General features: G+C 47.2%; 1 protein-coding gene across 1 annotated transcript; it reads left to right on the top strand.

Moving 5' to 3' along the window:
- Nucleotides 1-2,971: 2,971 nt before the first annotated feature.
- On the top strand, nt 2,972-25,699 carry LOC130360471 (keratin-associated protein 10-4-like). The gene is made up of 9 exons (XM_056562961.1): nt 2,972-3,092; nt 4,402-4,542; nt 4,648-4,791; nt 6,924-7,070; nt 7,158-7,298; nt 7,449-7,595; nt 24,691-24,855; nt 25,082-25,216; nt 25,374-25,699. The coding sequence occupies exons 1-9, from the start codon at nt 2,972-2,974 to the stop codon at nt 25,697-25,699; spliced, it is 1,467 nt and encodes a 488-aa protein (XP_056418936.1).
- The last annotated feature ends 220 nt before the right edge of the window (nt 25,700-25,919 follow it).

Below are 25,919 nucleotides of genomic sequence, written 5' to 3'. Positions count from 1 at the left end.
AGGAGGTCAATAGGCAGGCAGCAGAGGAGCAGGGTCAGGTCACTGAACAAAGGGTCTGGAATACAGATGAACAGGAACACAGGAATGCAACAAGGATCTGAAAGGAAAAGATGGGAGGTGCAGGAACTTATAACAGAGGTGCAGGTGGAAACAATAATTAAGGGCATACTGGCCCTTTAAATCTTAGAGCTCCAGGGTCGGGGCTGTGAGAGCAAAGAGGGAGCAACAGAGAGCGGAGGTGAGAGTCGGGCCGGGATTCGCATGCGGGCGCGTCCCACAATGCAAATCCCTGCCCCGCCGGCTGGGGTGCGCAGAATAGGAAAGCGTTCACGGCCAGCGTGCCTGGCCAGCATGTCTGGCCGGAGCGCAGGACATAACAGTACCCCCCCCCCCACCCACCTTTTGTCTCCCCCTCTCTTTAGAACTCAAAAAGTTCCGGAGTAGGTCACAGTCCAGGATATTTTCCTCCGCGTCTCAAGATATTTCCTTTGGACCAAATCCCTTCCAGTCAACCAAATAGAATTGTCTCCCTCGCACAGTTATAGTGGCTAAAATTTCTTCGACCTCATAAACATCCGAAGAACCAGTGACGGGCGTGGGAGCAGTATTCTTTTGTTAGTAACGGTTGATCACAAGAAGTTTGAGGGACACATGGAACGAATTTGGGATACATAAAGAAGGTAGAAGTCGTTTATAGGAGAGAAGATTCATTTTTCGCATCACCTTGAACGGACCCAGGTAGCGAGGACCAAACTTGTAGCTGGGAATCTTGAAACTGATGTATTTGGAGGAAAGCCAAAGTTTGTCACCGGGAGAGAAGGACGGAGGAGGTCTTCTTTTATTATCTGCCTGGGTTTTCATACTAGAGGAGGCTTGAAACAAAAAATGCAGAGTTTGTTGCCAAATGGAAGAGAAGTCTCGGACAAGTTCATCAACAGCTACCACACCAGAGGAAACTGGAACAGGGAGAGGAGTACGAAAACGATTACCATAAACAATAAAAAAATGGAGAAGTCCTCGTGGACTCAAAATCCTTATGATCGTAGGAAAATTCTGCCCAAGGTAGAAGGTCGACACAATCGTCCTGACAAGCATAAACAAAATGATGAAGATAAGTCTCCAGAATTTGATTTACCCTCTCCACCTTACCATTGGACTGAGGGAGGTAGGCAGAGGAATAGTCCAGATTGATGTCAAGATTGGAACAGAGAGCATGCCAGAACTTGGAAATGAACTGCACTGCACGATCCGAGACGATATGATTCGGAAGGCCATGAAGATGAAAAATATGTTGAAAAAACTGCTTCGCCAGCTGTGGAGCAGATGGAAAACTTGGTAGCAGAATGAAATGAGCCATCTTGGAAAATCGATCAACCACCACTCAAATGACCGTGTTATTATGGGAAGGAGGCAGATCGGTCATAAAGTCCATAGCTGTGTGAGACCAGGGAGTCGCCGGAATGGGTAGAGGCTGTAAGAGTCCCGCAGGCTTCTGCCAAGGAGTTTTGTCACGGGGACAGATGACACAGAATTGGACAAAATCGGTGACATCGCGTTCAAGATGCGGCCACCAGTAGTGCCTGGAGATTAATTGAAGTGTCTTACATATTCCTGGGTGACCAGGCAGCAAAGAAGAATGCCCCATTTCAAGACTCTACGCCTCAGTTGAACAGGTTCAAAGGATTTTCCAGGGGGAACTTGCAGAAGATTGGCAGGAGCTGCGGAGATCAACCGCTCCGGAGGAATGATATGCCTCGGCGTGGAGTCCAATTCTGCGACATCGGAAGACCTGGAAAGATCATTGGCTCTGACGTTCTTGTTAGCAGAATGGAAGTGAATGAAGAAATAAAATCTAGAAATGAAAAGAGACCATGTAGCCTGGCGAGGGTTCAATTGCTGAGCCGACTGGAGATATAGGAGATTCTTATGGTCTGAATAGATGCTGACCGGATGAGAAGAACCTTCCACTGAATGTTACAACTCTTCCAAGGCTAGCTTTATAGCAAGAAGTTCATGATCTACAATAGAATAGTTCCTTTCTGCAGGAGAGAAAGCCTTAGAAATGAAACCACAAGTTACAATCTTGCCCTTGGAGTTTTTCTGGGTAAGAACGGCACCGGCTCCTACAGATGAAGCATCTACCTCCAAAGCAAAGGGTTTCTCAGGATCAGGTCTTGAAAGCAAGGAAGCAGTGGCAAATGCAGACTTTAAGCGAGTGAAAGCCTCTTCAGCCTCAGGAGGCAAAATCTTGAGGTTAGAGTTCTTCTTAGTGAGGGCCACAATCGGAGCGACCACAGAAGAGAAATGAGGGATGAAATGACGGTAATAATTGGCGAAACCCAAAAAGTGTTGAATGGCACGTAGACCAATAGGATGAGGCCAATCCAAAACCGCAGTCAGTTTAGACCTTTATGAGAAACAATGTAACCGAGAACAGAAGGCTTGATCTCTCAAATATGCACTTCTCCAGTTTGGTGTAAAGATGATTCTCCCGGATGCTCCTCCAAGTTGGGTGAGTAGATCAAGATGTCATCAAGATAAACGACAACACAGGTGTAGAATAGATCTCCGAAGATATCGTTGACGAATTCCTGCAAGACAGCTGGGGCATTACAGAGACCGAAAGGCATCACGAGATACTCCAAATGCCCATCACGGGTATTGAAGGCAATCTTCCATTTGTCCCCCTCGCAGATATGAATAAGGTTGTATGCTCCTCGCAAATCCAACTTAGAGAAGACCTTGGCACCCCATAGATGATCAAAAAGTTCAGAAATCAGAGGAAGAGGATAGCGATTTTTGATCGTGATCTTGTTAAGACCCCTGTAGTCAATATATGGACGAAGAGAACCATCCTTCTTCCCCACAAAGAAGAATCCAGCTCCGGCAGGAGAGGAGGACTTTAGGATAAATCCCTTTTGGAGGTTCTCTTGGATATATTTTGCCATGGCTTGTGTCTCAGTAACAGATAATGGATAAATTCTTCTTCGAGGAGGCGTGGTACCAGGCTGATAATCAATGGGGCAGTCGTAAGGACGATGTGGTGGTAAGGTCTCAGGCTGCTTTTCGCAGAATAGATCTGAATAGTCTTGGTATGGAGAAGGCAGACCAGGCAAAAGAGGAAGAGAAGAGACAGGTTTTTACTGGACTGGCATAAGGCAGTGATTTTGGCAAAACTGTCCCCAACATGTGATTTCATCAGATTTCCAGTCAAGTTGTGGAGAATGACTTTGGAGCCATGGAAGACCGAGAAGAAGCTCAGAAGTACAGTGTGGAAGCACAAAGAACTCAATCTTTTCCTTGTGCAAGACCCCCACTTGCATGACAAGAGGCTCAGTGCGGAATAGCACCGTACAGTCCAGATTTTGTCCATTGACAGAAGAAATATACAAGGGCTTAGCAAGCCGGGCCACTGGAAGTTGATGTTTATGAACCAAGGAAGCATCAATGAAGTCACTAGCGGAACCAGAGTCTAAAAATGCAGAAGCGAAGAATGAAGACTTGGCAGAAGTAAAGATTTGAACAGGTATGGTCAATCGAGGAGAGAAAGCATTCCCACCTAGGGATGCCTCCCCCACGTGCCCTAGGTGCGAGCATTTCCCGGATGCTGTGGACATATAGAACAGTCTTTGAGCAAGTTCTTCGGACTGGCACAATATAGGCACAAATTCTCATTGCGTCGTTGGGATCTTTCCAGCTGCATTAAGCGAGAACAGTCCACTTGCATAGCCTCTTCGGCAAGAGGCAAAGAAAACTGTAGAGGTGGACGTTGGAACACGGGTGCAAAGCGAGGATATCGCTGTGTTCAGGTAATACAGTACCATGTACCTGTAGTGGGACATCACAATACTCTATACACTCTATATACTCTATACACTCTATATACTCTATGAACACTATATACTATATACACTCTATATACTCTATACACTCTATATACTCTATGAACACTATATACTATATATACTCTATATACTCTATACATTCTATATACTCTATGAACACTATATACTATATATACTCTATACACTGTACTGAATTTAAGTCCCACCTGCATTTCCTGACTTTTGTCTCGGCCAGGCGGCTGCAGGACCAGAAGGAGGCCCCCTGGTGGCCAAACACTCTGGGATTAATTTTAACACATAAAGTTACAAAATTGTATTAAGAAGTATATTAGAAAAGTAATTTAATAATATATTGCATTTTATTGATGGCACCTTTTAAGTTTGAGGGGGGGGGGGCATTTCTTGAACAAGGTGGGTCTGTGAGGAGAATGTGGGCTCATCAGAAGGAGACACATACAGTACAGTGGAGCGTTCTGAGGGTCCTTCGTTATCTGGAGTCTTCAGAGCTGGGGTTTGAATACTTTTATATTGTATCTTCCATGTCCATCTTTTTCAGTAAAACCAGGACGATGCCCCCAGATAAGGTCAAAGTGCACAGACACAAACCCCCAGCCGAGGTGTCAGAACGATAGTGACTGTCCCAGTAATAAGAAGTGCTGCGATATCTGTGGGAGGAGCTGCTGGGCTCCCGATCCTGGTAACACTTCATCCCCGGGGCTCAGGGTACTTAGTGGAGTTTCTTTTGTCTTTCTTTCCTTGATTCTTGTGCTCTCATTCCATGTACGGCTGGGCTTCTCTGAAGAGCCTTTTGGATCCTGCCCCGTGACCAAGGACGTTGCGAAGCCTCCTTGCTCTGCAGTGCTCTGTAGCCGAGATGCGGATTGTGCGGCTGATGAAAAGTGCTGCGTTTCTGACAACAGCCAAAAATGTGTCCAACCTTACCCAGGTACCTACCACCCAGCTCTGCCCATCATCGGTAGAAATTTCTCTAGGTCTATCCCTAATACTAAATATTGAAACGCATTAATAAAAATGTGGTTGGTGGCACCAAATGGTTACTACTTAAAGGAGTACTGTGGTGCTAAACAATTAAAGGGGTACTCTGGCAAAAAACATCTTAGTCCCTATCCAAAGTATAGGGGATAAGATGTCTGATCGCAGGGGTCCCGCCTCTGGGGACCTCACAATCCGTAACACGGAAGCTTGAGGTGGACTTACATTGAGGGGGCGTGACTGACCCCCGCATCGCCCACACAGCTTTTGAAACTAAATGCTCCGAACGCTGGCCAGTGGAGTACCCCTTTAATATGCTATCCAAAGGATAAGGGACAAGTGTCTGATCGTGGCAGTCTCACCGCCGCGATCAGACGCTTATTCCTTATCCTTTGGATAGGGGATTAATTGTTTAGCACCACTGTAGTCCTTTAAGTATTATCCTTTTGGTACCACCAACCACGATCGCAGACTGAGGACCCCTGCATGAAGCTGTGGTCAACATGCCCCCTCCATGTATCTCTATGGGAGAGCCTGAGATACACGAGCACTGTATCTCCGGCTCTCCCATAGAGATACATGGAGGGGGCGTGTCTTCCATCGCTTCCTGCAAAAGTCGACACAGCTCCGGTTATAAGCAGGAGTAGGGCACCAGGAAGGAGATTGCAGGGGGTCCCATCTCATGTAGATGTGTAGGGTGGGCTTTGGTCCAATCACCGGACGGGAACAGTGGGGAATCTGCCTATACTCCTCCTTGTTATCCTTGTCCGGTCCCATTCCCTGATGGAATTTGATGGACATGTCTGTTTTTTATCTGTACTATGTTATTGCCCAAAAGGATATGGCTCCTGGTTGGTCTCATCAGCTTTCTCTTTCTCTCAATGTTAGATAAAGCAGCTGGGATGGGATAGTCTGTATAAGACAAATCAGATTGTGGACAGGGAAGACAGCATCCAAGTCTTTAGGGAGGGCAGATCACACATGCTGTATAGTAGTGTAAGCCGGGAGGGAATAATACATGGGCGGTCTGTAGGGAAAGAAGGACAGATCACACGGGCTGGGCTGCCATGTGAACGGGGATCAGAGTCTCACCTCACAATAGAGGGGCTAGTCTCGCATGCGTATCATCCTCCTATTCACTGCCTATCCAACGCCAGAGAAAGCTGAACTCCAGCAGCTCTATAGACAATAAATGGTGTGTGTGTGAAATTCGCCACTCCATCTCAAGGTAAAACTCGGGTCTCTGTTCTCAAGATTGCGGTGGGTCCAAGCAGTCAGACCCACGACCTCCCCCCTATTCCCAAGCGTTAGACAAAGCAGCTGGGACAGGGTAGATTGTAGACAACAAATCAGAGTGTGGAGAGGGAGGATTAAAGCCAAGTCTTCAGAGAGAAAAGGAGAGCGCTCCATAGTGTGAAATCGCCTTCAGGGAATCTAGTATAATAACTAGGAACTCTTACCATCGGTGGTTGCGTGACCCCACACACAACAATGGTAAGTGTGGAGGGGTAATGATGTCCGGTCTGCAGCCTTCCCAATCACAGAGCTAAAATGGAGAAAGGACTTCCAAGGGATGAATGGCTTTGAACGGCGCTGATCCGGAGCAGGAAGTAAAAATAGCAGGTTTATTTGGATTTCCCACAATGCAACATGTTTCACCACACCTGGGTAATAGGGCAATAGGCCTGATGAAGCCACCCAGGTGGGGTGAAACGGGTTGCATTGTGGGAAATCCAAATAAACCTGCTGTTTTTACTTCCTGCTCCTGCTCCTGGTCAGCGCCGTTCAAAGCCATTCATCACTTGGAAGTCCTTTCTCCATTTTAAGTCTTCAGGGAGGGCAGATCACACATGCTGTATTGTAATGAGAATAAATTACACATGGGCAGTCTGCAGGGAGGGAAAGAATGAGGATTGTATCCTGAAACTTAGTGCTAAATGTCTTAGCTCCAAGTTATCAAAGCCTTTACCATCAATAGTTAATTGTCATTTTGCTTCCCCCACCTAAATCTGGAGGATGGTGCGCCAAGGCTTTTTTTCTGGTAACCTGTCGCCAAGCATTTAATTATGTAAATCCCTTCCATAGTTGTGCAGAGCGCCTGCCCCCGATTTAACCCGGTAGGGTGTTCATCCGGTAAAGTGAGGGATGACTGCATCTTCGATGTTCAGTGTCCAAGAAACAAAAAATGCTGCTGCACGGCCTGTGGACGGAAGTGTGTGACCCCAGCACAGGGTGAGTACCTCCAGCGTAGCCCTACGGGAGGCGCCATCACTTCCCCTTTTTATCACTTTTTATGGTTTTCTCTTTATTTTTGAACAGTGAAGTCGGGAAGATGCCCCAACATACCATACATGTGTCTCCCATCCCCTCCCGATCCAATGTGTGAGACTGATACGGACTGCCCCGGAGAGGAGAAATGCTGTAATATATGTGGGTTCACCTGTCACGCCCCGGAACCAGGTAGGGCCTATGGGTAGTTTGCCTATAAAATCACCAAAATGTAATCTTTGTCCAGAAAGAAGAGATCTGTTTATGTCCAAGATTTTATCTAATACCCCCCCCCCCCCCACCCCAGTGTATTCATTCCCGATTTGTGACTTATGACCCTAGAGCCACTGGGTGTGTGTCCGGCCTCACAAGTCAAGGAAAAGATGTTGGATTGTCCATCCATTCGCTGTACCACTGACGATGACTGCGGCAACAGGAAAAAGTGCTGCCTGTCCGTAGATGGGAAAAGCTGCACGCTGCCTGTAGAGGGTGAGTTATTACTATGGAGTGTATGGAAAGTGGTATTGGAGCTAAAGTGTCCTTGGATAGGCCAACCATCTCATGTGTATGGTGTCTCCCAACTGAATGGTTGCATAGCTGGCTTACAACATGCTGGATTATTGTGTTCTGTGTGAAATCAGCTGCTTCCAGAGGTTTCTGGCAACAGCTTTCTCCCTTCTCTCCAATGAGCCAAGCATGTGTTACGCCGAGCGCTCCGGGTCCCCGCTCCTCCCCGGAGCGCTCGCTTCACTCTCCCCGCGGCAGCGCCCCGGTCACGTCCTCTGACCCGGGGTGCTGCGATTCCGCTGCCAGCCGGGATGCGATTCGCGATGCGGGTAGCGCCCGCTCGCGATGCGCACCCCGGCTCCCCTACCTGACTCGCTCTCCGTCTGTTCTGTCCCGGCGCGCGCGGCCCCGCTCCCTAGGGCGCGCGCGCGCCGGGTCTCCGCGATTTAAAGGGCCACTGCGCCGCTGATTGGCGCAGTGGTTCCAATTAGTGTTTACACCTGTGCACTTCCCTATATCACCTCACTTCCCCTTCACTCCCTCGCCGGATCTTGTTGCCTTAGTGCCAGTGAAAGCGTTCCTTGTGTGTTCCTTGCCTGTGTTTCCAGACCTTCTGCCGTTGCCCCTGACTACGATCCTTGCTGCCTGCCCCGACCTTCTGCTACGTCCGACCTTGCTTTTGCCTACTCCCTTGTACCGCGCCTATCTTCAGCAGCCAGAGAGGTGAGCCGTTGCTAGTGGATACGACCTGGTCACTACCGCCGCAGCAAGACCATCCCGCTTTGCGGCGGGCTCTGGTGAAAACCAGTAGTGGCTTAGAACCGGTCCACTAGCACGGTCCACGCCAATCCCTCTCTGGCACAGAGGATCCACTACCTGCCAGCCGGCATCGTGACAGTAGATCCGGCCATGGATCCCGCTGAAGTTCCTCTGCCAGTTGTCGCTGACCTCACCACGGTGGTCGCCCAGCAGTCACAACAGATAGCGCAACAAGGCCAACAGCTGTCTCAACTGACCGTTATGCTACAACAGTTACTACCACAGCTTCAGCAGTCATCTCCTCCGCCAGCTCCTGCACCTCCTCCGCAGCGAGTGGCCGCTCCTGGGATACGCTTATCCTTGCCGGATAAATTTGATGGGGACTCTAAGTTTTGCCGTGGCTTTCTTTCCCAATGTTCCCTGCATCTGGAGATGATGTCGGACCTGTTTCCCACTGAAAGGTCTAAGGTGGCTTTCGTAGTCAGCCTTCTGTCCGGAAAAGCCCTGTCATGGGCCACACCGCTCTGGGACCGCAATGACCCCGTCACTGCCTCTGTACACTCCTTCTTCTCGGAAATCCGAAGTGTCTTTGAGGAACCTGCCCGAGCCTCTTCTGCTGAGACTGCCCTGTTGAACCTGGTCCAGGGTAATTCTTCCGTTGGCGAGTATGCCGTACAATTCCGTACTCTTGCTTCAGAATTGTCCTGGAATAATGAGGCCCTCTGCGCGACCTTCAAAAAAGGCCTATCCAGCAACATTAAAGATGTTCTGGCCGCACGAGAAATTCCTGCTAATCTACATGAACTTATTCACCTAGCCACTCGCATTGACATGCGTTTTTCCGAAAGGCGTCAGGAACTCCGCCAAGATATGGACTCTGTTCGCACGAGGCGTTTCTCCTCCTCGGCTCCTCTCTCCTCTGGTCCCCTGCAATCTGTTCCTGTGCCTCCCGCCGTGGAGGCTATGCAGGTCGACCGGTCTCGCCTGACACCTCAAGAGAGGACACGACGCCGTATGGAGAACCTCTGCCTGTACTGTGCTAGTACCGAACACTTCCTGAGAGATTGTCCTATCCGTCCTCCCCGCCTGGAAAGACGTACGCTGACTCTGCACAAAGGTGAGACAGTCCTTGATGTCTACTCTGCTTCTCCACGTCTTACTGTGCCTGTGCGGATGTCTGCCTCTGCCTTCTCCTTCTCTACAGTGGCCTTCTTGGACTCTGGATCTGCAGGAAATTTTATTTTGGCCTCTCTCGTCAACAGGTTCAACATTCCGGTGACCAGTCTCGCCAGACCCCTCTACATCAATTGTGTAAATAATGAAAGATTGGACTGTACCATACGTTTCCGCACGGAGCCCCTTCTTATGAGCATCGGATCTCATCATGAGAGGATTGAACTTTTGGTCCTCCCCAATTGCACCTCGGAAATTCTCCTTGGACTTCCCTGGCTTCAACTTCATTCCCCTACCCTGGATTGGTCCACTGGGGAGATCAAGAGTTGGGGGTCCTCTTGTTCCAAGAACTGTCTAAAACCGGTCCCCAGTAACCCTTGCCGTAACTCTGTGGTTCCTCCAGTAACCGGTCTCCCTAAGGCCTATATGGACTTCGCGGATGTTTTCTGCAAAAAACAAGCTGAGACTCTACCTCCTCACAGGCCTTATGATTGCCCTATCGACCTCCTCCCGGGCACTACTCCACCCCGGGGCAGAATTTATCCTCTCTCTGCCCCAGAGACTCTTGCCATGTCCGAATACGTCCAGGAGAATCTAAAAAAGGGCTTTATCCGTAAATCCTCCTCTCCTGCCGGAGCCGGATTTTTCTTTGTGTCCAAAAAAGATGGCTCCTTACGTCCTTGCATTGACTACCGCGGTCTTAATAAAATCACGGTTAAGAACCGCTACCCCTTACCCCTCATCTCTGAACTCTTTGATCGCCTCCAAGGTGCCCACATCTTCACTAAATTGGACTTAAGAGGCGCCTATAACCTCATTCGCATCAGAGAGGGGGACGAGTGGAAAACGGCATTTAACACCAGAGATGGACACTTTGAGTATCTGGTCATGCCCTTTGGATTGTGCAACGCCCCTGCCGTCTTCCAAGACTTTGTCAATGAAATTTTTCGTGATCTGTTATACTCCTGTGTTGTTGTCTATCTGGACGATATCCTAATTTTTTCTGCCAATCTAGAAGAACACCGCCAGCATGTCCGTATGGTTCTTCAGAGACTTCGTGACAACCAACTCTATGCCAAAATTGAGAAATGTCTGTTTGAATGCCAATCTCTTCCTTTTCTAGGATATTTGGTCTCTGGCCAGGGACTACAGATGGATCCAGACAAACTCTCTGCCGTCTTAGATTGGCCACGCCCCTCCGGACTCCGTGCTATCCAACGCTTTTTGGGGTTCGCCAATTATTACAGGCAATTTATTCCACATTTTTCTACCATTGTGGCTCCTATCGTGGCTTTAACCAAAAAAAATGCTGATCCCAAGTCCTGGCCTCCTCAAGCAGAAGACGCCTTTAAACGACTCAAGTCTGCCTTTTCTTCGGCTCCCGTCCTCTCCAGACCTGACCCTTCCAAACCCTTCCTATTGGAGGTTGATGCCTCCTCAGTGGGAGCTGGAGCTGTTCTTCTACAAAAAAATTCTTCCGGGCATGCTGTCACTTGTGGTTTTTTCTCTAGGACCTTCTCTCCAGCGGAGAGGAACTACTCCATCGGGGATCAAGAGCTTCTAGCCATTAAATTAGCACTTGAGGAATGGAGGCATCTGCTGGAGGGATCAAGTTCTCCTGTTATTATCTACACCGACCACAAGAACCTCTCCTACCTCCAGTCTGCCCAACGGCTGAATCCTCGCCAGGCCCGGTGGTCTCTGTTCTTTGCCCGATTTAATTTTGAGATTCACTTTCGTCCTGCCGATAAGAACATTAGGGCCGATGCTCTCTCTCGTTCCTCGGATGCCTCAGAAGTTGAACTCTCTCCGCAACACATCATTCCACCTGACTGCCTGATCTCCACTTCTCCTGCCTCCATCAGGCAGACTCCTCCAGGAAAGACCTTTGTTTCTCCTCGCCAACGCCTCAGAATCCTCAAATGGGGTCACTCCTCCCATCTCGCAGGTCATGCGGGTATCAAGAAATCTGTGCAACTCATCTCCCGCTTCTATTGGTGGCCGACTCTGGAGACGGATGTTGTGGACTTTGTGCGAGCCTGCACTATCTGTGCCCGGGATAAGACTCCTCGCCAGAAGCCCGCTGGTTTTCTTCATCCTCTGCCTGTCCCCGAACAGCCTTGGTCTCTGATTGGTATGGATTTTATTACTGATTTACCCCCTTCCCGTGGCAACACTGTTATTTGGGTGGTCGTTGATCGATTTTCCAAAATGGCACATTTCATCCCTCTTCCTGGTCTTCCTTCTGCGCCTCAGTTGGCTAAACAATTTTTTGTACACATTTTTCGTCTTCACGGGTTGCCTACGCAGATTGTCTCGGATAGAGGCGTCCAATTCGTGTCTAAATTCTGGAGGGCTCTCTGTAAACAACTCAAGATTAAATTAAATTTTTCTTCTGCATATCATCCCCAGTCCAATGGACAAGTAGAAAGGATTAACCAGATCTTGGGTGATTATTTGCGACATTTTGTTTCCTCCCGCCAGGATGACTGGGCAGATCTCCTCCCATGGGCCGAATTCTCGTATAACTTCAGGGTCTCTGAGTCTTCCTCCAAATCCCCATTTTTCGTGGTGTACGGCCGTCACCCTCTTCCCCCCCTCCCTACTCCCTTGCCCTCTGGTCTGCCCGCTGTGGATGAAATTTCTCGTGACCTTTCCATCATATGGAGAGAGACCCAAAATTCTCTCTTACAGGCTTCATCACGCATGAAGAAGTTCGCGGATAAAAAAAGAAGAGCTCCCCCCGTTTTTTCCCCTGGAGACAAGGTATGGCTCTCCGCTAAATATGTCCGCTTCCGTGTCCCTAGCTACAAGTTGGGACCACGCTATCTTGGTCCTTTCAAAATTTTGTGTCAAATTAATCCTGTCTCTTATAAACTTCTTCTTCCTCCCTCTCTCCGTATCCCTAATGCCTTTCACGTCTCTCTTCTCAAACCACTCATCCTCAACCGTTTTTCTCCCAAATCTGTTCCTCCCACTCCTGTTTCCGGCTCCTCGGACATCTTCTCGGTCAAAGAAATTTTAGCTGCCAAAAAGGTCAGAGGGAGAAATTTTTTTTTAGTGGACTGGGAGGGTTGTGGTCCTGAAGAGAGATCCTGGGAACCTGAGGACAACATCCTAGACAAAAGTCTGCTCCTCAGGTTCTCAGGCTCTAAGAAGAGGGGGAGACCCAAGGGGGGGGGTACTGTTACGCCGAGCGCTCCGGGTCCCCGCTCCTCCCCGGAGCGCTCGCTTCACTCTCCCCGCGGCAGCGCCCCGGTCACGTCCTCTGACCCGGGGCGCTGCGATTCCGCTGCCAGCCGGGATGCGATTCGCGATGCGGGTAGCGCCCGCTCGCGATGCGCACCCCGGCTCCCCTACCTGACTCGCTCTCCGTCTGTTCTGTCCCGGCGCGCGCGGCCCCGCTCCCTAGGGCGCGCGCGCGCCGGGTCTCTGCGATTTAAAGGGCCACTGCGCCGCTGATTGGCGCAGTGGTTCCAATTAGTGTTTACACCTGTGCACTTCCCTATATCACCTCACTTCCCCTTCACTCCCTCGCCGGATCTTGTTGCCTTAGTGCCAGTGAAAGCGTTCCTTGTGTGTTCCTTGCCTGTGTTTCCAGACCTTCTGCCGTTGCCCCTGACTACGATCCTTGCTGCCTGCCCCGACCTTCTGCTACGTCCGACCTTGCTTTTGCCTACTCCCTTGTACCGCGCCTATCTTCAGCAGCCAGAGAGGTGAGCCGTTGCTAGTGGATACGACCTGGTCACTACCGCCGCAGCAAGACCATCCCGCTTTGCGGCGGGCTCTGGTGAAAACCAGTAGTGGCTTAGAACCGGTCCACTAGCACGGTCCACGCCAATCCCTCTCTGGCACAGAGGATCCACTACCTGCCAGCCGGCATCGTGACAGTATGTCTGTGTATTGGGGGGTGGATAGGCAATGGCTATGGTCATCCATGGGTCAGCTTTTATTTTGTAATCCTGTGGAGTCCTCAGACGTCCTGACAGTCCTTGTGGGTCTTTGCCCCACTTCATCCAGGCTTAGACTGGATCCGGTGAATCCATTGGAGGGCCTTCATATAAAGAATGTAAAGATGGCAGCACTCTACAGTAGCAAAGTCTTTATTGTAGTGATCGTTGCATATAAGATGTCCACAGGCAGAGACAGTAAAGACAGGGGTGTTAAGACGGGACAGACTGTTTCACGCGACACGCATGTAATAGCATGATGTCGGCCATTTTGTGTATAATCTAAGTAGGCCACAATTCTGATGTTTCATGGCTACAAAAAGGGCCAGCTTGAGAGAATGCTTCTTGTCTTCTTAGATATTTATGGCTATTTAGATAAGACTGATAAGGGCTGGTTATGCTCTCTAGACGACACTACTACAATTCACCCAAAGGGAAAGGGGGTTGAGATAAGAAACTGTGAAATAATTATGTCTCATCCGAATGAACATTAGTTCTTTATATATATATATATATAGAGAGAGAGAGAGAGAGAGAGAGAGAGAGAGAGAGAGAGAGAGAGAAAGAGTATACAAAAAAAGAGGATTGCAGCAGCACACATTGGTCAAAAAATTGAGGCTCTTAGCACACTTTTTGATCAAAACGTGTCCCCCATCCACCACAGGGAGGTGGCCTCATTCAGGATGGGACCCTAGCACAAATTCTGAGCCTAACGCTCAACTGTCCACTCACCTCTGCTGGGCATATAGCCTCTGACTGGGTGACATGCTGGATCCATTTAAAACTCCACCTGTGAAAACGGGGGAGGGGTGCACAGCTAAAGAGGGTGCCATTTCCCCCTGAATTGTACATACAAGAAAAAGGAAAGATAGCCAGCACAACAGCCAAATACACGGGTGCACACTGCCATATATATATATATATATATATATATATATAAAATCAGTGAATAGGAAAGGAAGGGATAGCACAGAGGCGGGTCTGAAAAAGCCGTCAGCTATGGTGGTGCTGGGAAAGTCTAAAACATAGGAAAAATCTATGTGCATAGAAGATAAGCTTAGAAGCAAAGTACCCACACTCACCATTAGATTAGCGACAACCGGCTCCTAAGGATATTTGCTGCAACGGGCGCTCAGGAGTGAGGCGATAACCGGTTATTTCGCGCTATATGCGCTTCATCCGGCCTCCGGCCTCATATAGCGCGAAATAACCATTAATCACCTCACTCCTGAGCGCCCGTTACAGCATGGTCCCCGTTCCGCTGGTCTAACCATCATATATCCTTAGGAGCCGGTTGTCGCTAATCTAATCTATGCACACATATATATATATATATATATATATATATATATATATATATATGGTAATCAGTAGGATATATGATATTGTCATATACTGTTAGTATTGTAAAGGACATCAGTATATATCTATTATCTTATATATGCTTCTCATAGGGAGCATTGCATTCCTAAGACCTGTTGGATAGGTCTCAAGTATAGACTTTGAGAATGAGTCTTTGTTAAGGGATAGTTTGCCAGACTAACAATCAATTACCAAGACTAGACAAACAGAGAGATTCACACATCTGTGTGAAAGAGACCTCCATGGGACTCTTATCTCTCCAATAAATTTGAATGTCTAGTAGACTCCAAGACGTCTATGAGAATCCAGGTTTAGATTAATTATAGATGTAAAAAATAATCCCTGTTTGTTTATTATGGCTCCATACGTCAAGTGTGGAATGGGGGTTTAAGACCAGTTATTGACAGTTAACTCTTAATGGTAATGATGCTAATTGTGTATGCAATAGCACCCCATAGCAGATGGGTAGGTGACATTACACCGACAGGAAAGGCATTATGGGTGATATGCTCAATGCATTCTGGGTAGTATAGTGATGTCATAGTCATTACCATATGTACACGCCCAATCTTCATTCATTGGGGAATTCCAATTTAGGAGGGTGTGTCTAACTAATTAAAAAGTCTGGTAAACCAGATGTGAGGAACTGTAGACTGTGAACTGTGCTGTAGGCTGAGGGCTGTACTCTAGAGAACACACAAAGAGGTCTTCCACTGAAAGAGGTCCACAAGATGGAAGCCATGAAAGCCATGTGAGATCCCAGAAGCCAGACTGATCACATAGTACCACACCAAATGCTATCCATGACGACGAGATGGACCGTTCAGTGTTCCTAGGATCAGAAGTGAGGTTCTTACATAGACTTGGTAAGAGACACAAAAATGGTATTCCATTTAATTAAGAGCAGTTTGAATAATTTGGATGGAATGATACCATTTAGATAGGTGAATAAATTAATTAAATAAAATAATGAATTATCTCCATATTGAGATTATAGTTTTAGGACATTGTGATACTTCATTCTATCTGCAGAAGAATCAGGACTCATAATCTTTCAAAGCATTAAATAATTGCTTAGATATTGATAGAATTCCTACTCGCCAAACTAAGTGTAATAAATATATTTCCCACACAGGAAACTTGTTTCAAGTTCTTCCTCCTAAAATATAGAGCAAGATCATATATCTCTGCTATCAGTCTTTTATTTTTTTTATAAATATTTTTATTTTAATAATTACAAAAATACATTGTGCAAATCCGATAAAACAACATCGCCATTGTACAAATCAAATAAAACAACATCACCAATCGGAAGAAAAGCAGAAGCCATAAAAGCCAAATTAATACTTGATTACATAGTGTGTCTAATCAACATCCACCCCCCCCCCCAACCCACTGGCACCGAGAAGAGCAAAGAGAAAAAAAAAAAAAAAAAGGGAAAGAAAAAAGGGGGAAGAGCTTTTTAAGTCTACCATAAATTCAAAATTTTTCGACATTCTCTTTGCCCACCCCTACTCATCCATCTAAACTCCTTATTTTTCATGGTTTTCAGACCTTCCTTCCATTCCTCTATTTGCAATTCTTTAGGGGATATCCAATTCCTTAATATAATCAGTCTGGCGAAAAATAAAATCCGATGTAATAGGCACTCAAATTTGCCCATCTTACCAATAGCTCCCAGCAGTATAAACTCTATCGTACGAGGTACCTTCACAGGGATTTTACTTTCTACCTCTTTTATTACAGATTCCCAGAAATCAGATATCTTCTCACACGACCAAAAACTATGTAGATAATCCGCCTCTTCCAAACCACATTTGACACACTGTGAGGTGATTCTCACCCCTATCCTATGTAAATGAAGCGCGGAATAGTGGGTCCTGTGTAATATCTTAAATTGTGTAATTTTATGTTCCATATTACGAGAAACCTTACTTTTATTTTGGGCCATAATGTCCCAGTCTTCCTCAGACACGGTACCCACTATTCCGGACCATTTGTCTTTAATTCTGTCGATCCCTCCTTACTCCAATAATGTTATTTAATTTCTTATACAAAATTGAAATTCCTTTTTTTTTAAAGTGCTCTATTTGAGTTAATGCTTCTATGAAATTGTGTTTCTGTGCTACATATATTTCCTTATCTATCGTGTTATGGACTGCGTGACTAACCTGCCAATAGTACAGCCAATCATTATCACTAATATCATACCCCCTTTTTATGTGCTCAAATGAAAGGAGTTGTCCTTTATCAAATAGTTGTTCTAGTCATTTTATACCCTTACTATCCCAAAAAGTTGACTCACAATTCACCAATTCTTTAAATTTATTGTTACCCCATAGGGGTGTGAACCCAAAACTATTTCCGACATGTAATTATCCCTTTAATCTTTCCCATATTTTCCTATATTTATACCATAACATCGTGTTGTTTGACCCACTCTCCTCATAATCATCTAATTCCAACACCTCATATATGTTCTCTTTCTCCTTATCTACTACAATCTTCTCCAGATATCTAGAATTTCTCCAATTCACGATTCGTACCAACTGCGCGCCCATGTAATAAACAAAGAAATTGGGCATGTCCAATCCCCCCCTATCTCCAGGGGCCATAAAATATCTGTACTTCAGACAAACCCTTTTTCTTCCCCATAACAATCTACCCAGTATCACTTCTATCTTCCGAAACCAGCATTTGCCAATCCACACTGGCGAGGCAGCAAGAAAAAAAAGGATCTGTGGGAGGACCACCATTTTTATTATCGCCATCCTTTCTCACATAGAGAAAGGCATTTTAATCCATACTTCTACTCTCTTCGCTAAACTATTCAAAAGGGGCCGTATATTGTTGCTCACAAACCTATCATTTGTGGCTGCTATTTTTACTCCCAGATACAGGAAACATTCTTTTTTTTTGAACACGGATAGTCTTCCCACCGTCTCCCCCATATCTTCATCCAGGGGGAGCATAGTAGATTTACTCCAATTTATCTCCAACCCAGATAAAGGGGCAAATGCCTCGAACATTTTAATGATACGGTGTATTTTTTCTTGTGGGTTAGTTACAAAGAGGAGGATATCATCTGCAAATAGCAGGATCTTACTCTTCTCTCCGTTTACTCCAAATCCCTCATAAACATCATTATCTCTTATCCAAGCCGCTAAGGGTTCAATATAAATTAAAAATAAGAAGGGTGAGAGGGGGCAGCCCTGCCTTGTTCCTCTACTTAGTTTGAATGGGTAGGAGGGAATTCCATCCATCACTACACTCGCCTCGGGGTTAGTGTATAGTAGCTGAATATAACTCAAAAACCTCGGGCCCACCCCAACCCTCTTCAAAACTTCCCAGAGGTATCCCCACTCCACCCTGTCAAAAGCTTTAGTAGCATCCAATGACAGAATGGAGCGGGGGCCCCGGGATCCACTCTGGATTGCTTCATACACCTGATGAATATTGTCATGAACAGTTCTTCCTGACCTAAACCCTCCCTGGTCATTGCCCACCACTACCTCCACTACTTTTTCCAATCTCTTTGCCAGTGCTTTCGCTATTATCTTTATATCTGTATTAAGCAAGGAGATAGGACGATATGAGCCCAAATCTAAGGGATCCTTATCTTTTTCCCTAATGAGTCTAATATTAGCCTCACACACAGATTTAGGGAGAACCCCCCCCCCCCCCCTCCAGGATTTATTAATGAGACCCAGCAGTTTTGGAAGTAGCAGAGTTGAGTATATCCTATATATCTGGAAAGGAATGCCGTCAGACCCGGGAGATGTATTCCCTTGGATTGATGCCAATGCCTCCTCCAATTCCTAGAGATTGGAGAAAAAAGAGCTAACCATTTGGGCTATTTCTTCTCTATCTGTGGTTATGCTACCATCCTCCCTCCTCAGAGCCATAATACCACATTCGTCGCCTTGATTTTTAAGTAATCTTGACAGTGTCTTATTTGGTTTCCCTTTCTCAAAGAAGTTAAATTGCCCACTGAAGAATAGTTTATTTTGTGCCTTTTTAAGTAGATATTCTTTATATTCCTCTTGAGCTGCCTTCAGTTCTAACAGCTGTTCCCCCCCCCCACTATCCTCTTCTATCCCTGCTTCTAATGTTGCCACTTTACTATTCAGTACTGTTTCTTCCTGTGAGAATTCTTTTTTTTTTTTATTGATTCGCCCTATATATAGGCCCCTCAAATATGCCTTCATAGTATCCCATACCACCTGAGGATTTGCGGACTTATGATTAATCTCCCAGAATGCCTCTATTTCCTGTCTAAACCAGTCCTGATCGCCCACTAATTCAATCCAGTGGGGGTTGAGCCGAAAGCCCAACCTTTTCCCACCCATTACCTTGCCTCCAATTTCCACCACCACTGGGCAATGGTCCGATAGGGTTTTAGCTCTATACTGCACCCTGCTGGTCCAGGTCATTGCATTCTTGTCACACAGGCATAAGTCAATTCAGGAAGCAGTGTTATATGAGGTACTAAAACATGAATACTGTCTTACTCCTGGGTTTAGTTTCCGCCACCCATCAACCCAATTCATCTCTCCACAGTATTTCGTCAATGCTGTTTCGTTCCCCCCTACATTCCTGCCTAATTTGTATCTGTCCATACTAGGGTCCATTACATTGTTCAAATCTCCAACTATCCATAATGCCGAATGTGTCTTACTTTCGCTATAGCTCACAAGGTCCCTCAGAACATCCACCCTAAAAGGTGGAGGAATATAAACAAAAGCCAAAATGACTGCCCTATCTTCCCATATTCCATAAAGAAATACATATCAACCATACTTATCTACTTTTGCATTCTTAGTCTCAAATGGTGCCCTCCTGTGAACATATACTGACACTCCCACGGAGTAGGAAGAGAATCTGGAGTGGTATTCTTCTTTGGCCCACTTCCTTGGAAGTATCTGCTCATCTCTTGACCTATGGGTCTCAACTAAATATATGATCGCAGGAAGGCACCTCCGAATATAATCAAAAATTGTACACTTTTTAATGCTATCCGACATACCTCGTACGTTCCAGGCTAATAGTTTAAGCATAAATATATTTGCCTAAGAGAAAAAAGAAAAGAGAGAAGAAGGAAAGAGAGAGAGAGAAGAAGAGAAAAAAAGAAAAAAAAAGGAAAAACAAACCCTCTTTTGATCATCCCGTGTCATCCCTCCCTCCTTTCCCTTACCCTTCCCCCCCCCACACTCCCCATCTCCCCATAATGCACCGTATTTCTACTATGCACTCCTATCCTAGTGACACCCCAGAGAACCCTCGACCCCTCCCCCCCCGAGACGTAACATTATTACTCAACTAATACTTCCGACCCCTAATGCCACAGTAGTGCCTTATATTAGATGCCTTCTTTATCCATCCAATCTGAGACTTCTTGTGGGGTTCCAAATATTGTTACCTTTCCCTTATGCTCAACCCGGAGTCTCGTTGGAAACAGCAGAGAGAAGGGCACCCCCGCGTTCTTTAGCCGCCTTTTTATCTCCCGAAAGGATGCCCTTTTCCTCTGGGTCTCCCAGGAGAAATCCGGATATAGAAGAATATTCTGTCCATTATATTGTAGGTCCCTCATCTCTCTTGCCCTCCTAAGGATAGTATCCCTGTCCTGGGAGGTATCTAACTTAATTAGGATTGTCCTAGGGGGACCCCCCGGAGGTGGAATACGCCTTTGTACCCGATGAGCTCTTTCAATCCCAAACATTGGGATAAGATGCCCTTCCCCTATCCCCTCCTTCAACCACCCACTAAGGAACTGTATGGCAGAGTCCCGTCCCCCCCCCCTCCACCCCCTCAGGAAACCCCACCATCCTTATATTACAACGTCTGGATCTATCCTCAAGGTCAGTGAGCTTATCTTTAACGGTCAAGTCATTAACCTCCTCCTCCAAAATCTTAATCCTATTTTCTGTTTTAGGGGCTTCTTCCTCCAGTCTGGAAATCCTATCTCTCATTTTAGTCATATCGTGTCTTATCAGAGATACCTCGGTAGATACCACACCCAGTTGTTTATTTATCTCCTCAATTGCACAATTAGATTTTTTCACCCCTCCCAAGATCTCCTCCAACATCTGAGTTCCCATAGGGGGCACGGACTGCCCCTCCTCAGTTTCTTCCACCTCCAAAACCGAGTACCTAGAGCCTGTTTTGCTAGGGGAGAGATCCTTCTGGGTTCTAGTTTTTATACCCACAGCTGGAGACTTCCATATTTTATCCAATTTACCCATAGCCCCCATAGTCTTTTTGTGGCGAGCTACCCCCTGATCTTCTGGGGTTCACCTTGGGGGCCATTTCTCCTGCTTTGTTTTTTATATTTATGAGGAGTACGTATCACACCAGGGTGCCACCTATTGTCTTAGCAACTTTATGCACCGTGGGCCCCACCCACTCAGTAATTTATATCCAATTATTTACAACATACAAGGGAGAGGATTCATAGTCCCACACAACTCTGGAGTACGCTTTGAGCAGAGAGTATCACAGCCTGGTCTAGCAGTTTACAGCTACAGCATACTAATAAAAAATAAAATCGTTAGCGTATTCACACTCCCCCTAATAGACAGTCCGATATCCCCCCAGAGTCACTGAGCTTAGTGGGTCCAGGGAGAGGGTCCAATTCCATGGAAGAGGGGGTCTGCTAGGACAAAGTTGTTCAATTTAGTCCATAAGTCCAGGTTACTCCTGTATAAGAGAGAGAGAGAGAGAGAGAGGGAGGGATAAGTCCTCTAGAGACATCAGTTTAGCAGTAGTACAGGCCATAGATGTATCTGCATGGCCATAATTATACCGCCCATACTCCTCAAAGTCCATGCATATGGAAGGAAGTGACGGCGGCATGAGCTAGGGCCGCGCTCTCCGGGGCTCCGGCCCCGCCCCCTGAGCCCTCGGGACGGACACGGAGCTGATGCCGACCTTGGGATGCCGGGATACCCACAGAGTGACGCCGCCGGTGCTGCTTGTCGGCCTGGATGCCCTGCGAGAGCTGGGGGCGCTGGACTCAGCCGCAGGAGGAGGGAGGAGTGAGAGGAGGATGACGCGGCCCGTTGCTGGACAGGACAGGAGGCGGTGGTGGGGGGCGGAGGTATTCCCCCCCCCCCCCCCACGTGTGCGGTGGAGGGAGACACCGGAGACGAGGTGAGAGAGAGGGACTTTCGCGGCCATTAACAGAGAGGAGTCTCGGGCCTGCTCCGGAAGCCCATATATTGTGGCACCTGTCCTGCAGCGCGGTGTAGCGGTGTGGAGGTGGTGAGGGGTACTTGTGGTGTCCTGCTACTCCTTGCTGGGACTAGATCAGGCCGGAACAGATCCCTTTTTTGGTGGAAAGGAAAGAGGAATTGAGAAAAAGACCTGAGGCTACACGTGATAATTATCTTAATAGCCGCTAAGCTGGTGAGTTATTGCTTCTTTTTGGGGAACAGGACACTTAAGTAGACAGTTCCCCTGGATGGAGGAGTCTAATATGGGGATAAACTGCTGTTTACGGATTTCCTTCAATAGGTGAAACCCACTATTAATACTTCGGCAATATTGTGAACAGCAGCAGTCCCCAGCACTGGTCCCATGTGGAATAGAGATTACTGGATGCCGGACTCCCCTCCTGGCCACTCTCTTTAGTGACTTGGTGAGTGATAGCCGTGGCAATGGATATGGCCGGGTCCCCCCCTTGTCCCCCATGTGGTGGTCCCTTGGTTGCTACACACGGGAAGGGAGTTACAATATTCCTAACTATGGTGGAAGGGATGCTCCTGTCCTGCTTATGTGGGCTAAGCCCTAATGGATAACCGGGGACTTGGGGAACTGAACTTACTGAGCGTTGTGGGACTGGCGCCCCCCTCCCTCCTCCGTTTAAGCATCTTTTGCTCTTAACTATGGAAATTCCTTGCTATCAGTCTTAATGTCTTACCAAGATCATGTACAGAAAATAGTCCAGAATGGGGTGGAAGTATATCATAGGTCTTCCATGTTTATATCCTTAGATGGATTTGCCCATTATGGAGTCATGTGATTTGTAGTTGGTTAGAAGGGGGCGGAGTATATTTAGCATTCCATATTGATGTCTATGATTAGATATTTCCCATCTTGATATCATGAGGTTCCTCTCGATAGAGTGATATGTAACCTTCTTCTTATATGATATTCCTAACCTAGTAGCTTTTGTTTTATTGTAACAAGTTACTTACTACTCACATGTATTGTTCTATTATATGTAGTCAATTAACAAGCTTGTAATGTTTACTAATATATCTAATTGATATTCATTTGCATATATCATTGTGTTTGTTACTCATTTATGTTTATAATCTTATAACCAATAAATCTGCATACTAATATAATACCTGTGTATTATTGTATATTGCAAAACTACATCCTTAAGCGTTAGATATCAACAAGTTCTTTTTATGACATTGAGGAAATAGTCGGACTCAGATGTGAATTGTATTGATTTGCTTTGTCTACAATTCACCAGATCATAATTTTGATATTTTTGATAAATTTAATAATTTAAAATTTTTCATAATTAAGATTTTTATGACCATAATTCATAATAATTGAGTTATTACCACATGACAATGTGGGCAGGGTATATGTGATATGTGTGCGGGAAATATGTAGGCGGGGAGTATGTGGGCGGAGTATATGTGGGTGAGGTATATGTCGGCGGGGTATATGTGGGCAGGATATATGTGGGCAGGGTATATGTGATATGTGGGCAGAGAATATGTAGGCGGGGAGTATGTGGGCGGGGTATATGTGGGTGGGGTATATGTAGGCAGGGTATATATGGGCAGGGTATATGTAGGCAGGGTATATATAGGCAGGGTATATATGGGCAGGGTATATATAGGCAGGGTATATGTGGGTGGGGTATATGTAGGCAGGGCATATATGGGCAGGGTATATGTAGGCAGGGTATATATAGGCAGGGTATATATGGGCAGGGTATATGTGGGCAGGGTATATATGGGCGGGGTATATGTGGGTGGGGTATATGTGGGTGGGGTATATATGGGCAAGGTATATGTGGGTGGGGTATATGTTGGCAGGGTATATATGGGCAGGGTATATGTGGGCAGGGTATATGTGGGCAGGGTATATGTGGGCAGGATATATATGGGCAGGGTATATGTGGGTGGGGTATATGTTGGCAGGGTATATGTGGGTGGGGTATATGTGGGCAGGGTATATATGGGCAGGGTATATGTGGGTGGGGTATATGTGGGCAGGGTATATATAGGCAGGGTATATGTGGGTGGGGTATATATAGGCAGGGTATATGGGGGTGGGGTATATGTGGGCAGGGTATATGTGGGCAGGGTATATGTGGGCAGGGTATTTGTGGGTGGGGTATATGTGGGCGAGGTATATGTGGGCGGGATATATGTGGGCGAGGTATATGTGGGCGGGGTATATGTGGGCGGGGTATATGAGGGCAGGGTATATGTGGGAGGGGTATATGTGGGCGGGGTATATGTGGGCGGGGTACATGTGGGCGGGGTACATGTGGGCGGGGTACATGTGGGCGGGGTACATGTGGGCGGGGTACATGGGGGCGGGGTACATGGGGGCGGGGTACGGGGGGGCGGGGTATGGGGGGGCGGGGTACGGGGCACATGGGGTGGCGGGGCACATGGGGGTGGCGGGGCACATGGGGGGGCGGGGCACATGGGGGGGCGGGGCACATGGGGGGGCGGGGCACATGGGGGGGCGGGGTATATGTGGACAGAGTATATACTCTTGGAGAAGTGACATGATTGAGCCACCGAGATTGACAATGTGTCATGTGACCCGGGGACGTAGTGACGATTCTCTTTCCGCAGAACTCTCTCCGTCTGGAACGCTCCGGGTGTGTCCGGCGTTCAACACCTCAGCTTGTCTGCCCAACAAATCGTACCCCAATGAATGTCAATGGGACAAGGACTGTCAGTCCTCAAAGAAATGCTGCTGCTCGGCCTGTAGCCTCAAATGCACCATCCCTAAAGAAGGTAAGAGCCGGAACTCCACGTGGTTCCCCTAGTTTAACCTGTTGTACCTACAGTATAGAAAGGATCTCATACACATGGACTCCCTTCTAGACTGACGGGAGTGATGGCCCGGGCTCTGGCAGACTGGAGAAGTGTACGGGTCTGAATAGTCCCTTACTGGATCCGGCCCACACTCCGGGACAGACCTCGTCTAGGGGGGAGGCTTTCACACCTCTTTCTATTGCAGTGAAGCCCGGGCGCTGCCCCAGACAGACTCTGAACCCCCAGGAAATCCTCAAGGCCCCCAAGTGTAAGGAGGACAGAGACTGCCCCGGTGATATGAAGTGTTGTCCCGGCTCCAGATGCTGGAAAACAATTTCAGGTAAAAAGGGTCCAATGGGGATCATGACTGGTGACATTTGGATTTTGGTGTAAAGAGGCAATTGTAGCCATATCAATAAGCCAAATGCATCCTGGCAGGACAAAAGCCCAAAAATTTATCCATAATGATGATTCCGGCCCCCTAAATCTGTCTAAAGGGACACAAGCCAAATGGTGGACAGGGCAGGTAATGCGTGTTGGCTTGGTAGCTCCGAGCACTGGGACCCACACTGCTCACAAGAATAGGGGGATCTCTATACCAAGTGTAAAGGAACGGTCAGTTGACCAATGGTACCCACCCTCCCCATATGAGGAGATTGAGAGTCCACCATCTACACCCCTCCCGCCTCCACTGATTGGAGCAGCAGCCAAGCGAAAATGCAGTCCCTATGCGACCGATGGAGATGGCCGAGTGCTGCACTTGGCTATTTCTGTAAGTCCTGTAGAGATTGAATGGAGCAGCCGCCTGCATGATCCACCATGAGACCCCTACTCTCAGGATTGGTGCCACAGGTCCCAGTGGTCAGGTCCACCACCTAGGCCCCAGTGTAAATCAGTAACAGGGGCCCCATACCCCATCTTTACAACACAGTCGACTTCTTATATTGAGATATATATATATATATAAAAGAGATTGAGCTTTGGGAAGGAGATCTTTAAGGCAGCGGTCTCAAACTGCGGCCCTCTGGATGTCGCAAAACCTC

The sequence above is a fragment of the Hyla sarda genome, chromosome 3 (assembly GCF_029499605.1).
Source record: "Hyla sarda isolate aHylSar1 chromosome 3, aHylSar1.hap1, whole genome shotgun sequence".
NCBI classification, from domain to species: Eukaryota; Metazoa; Chordata; class Amphibia; order Anura; family Hylidae; genus Hyla; species Hyla sarda.
This window is presented reverse-complemented; position numbering and strand designations above follow the sequence as displayed.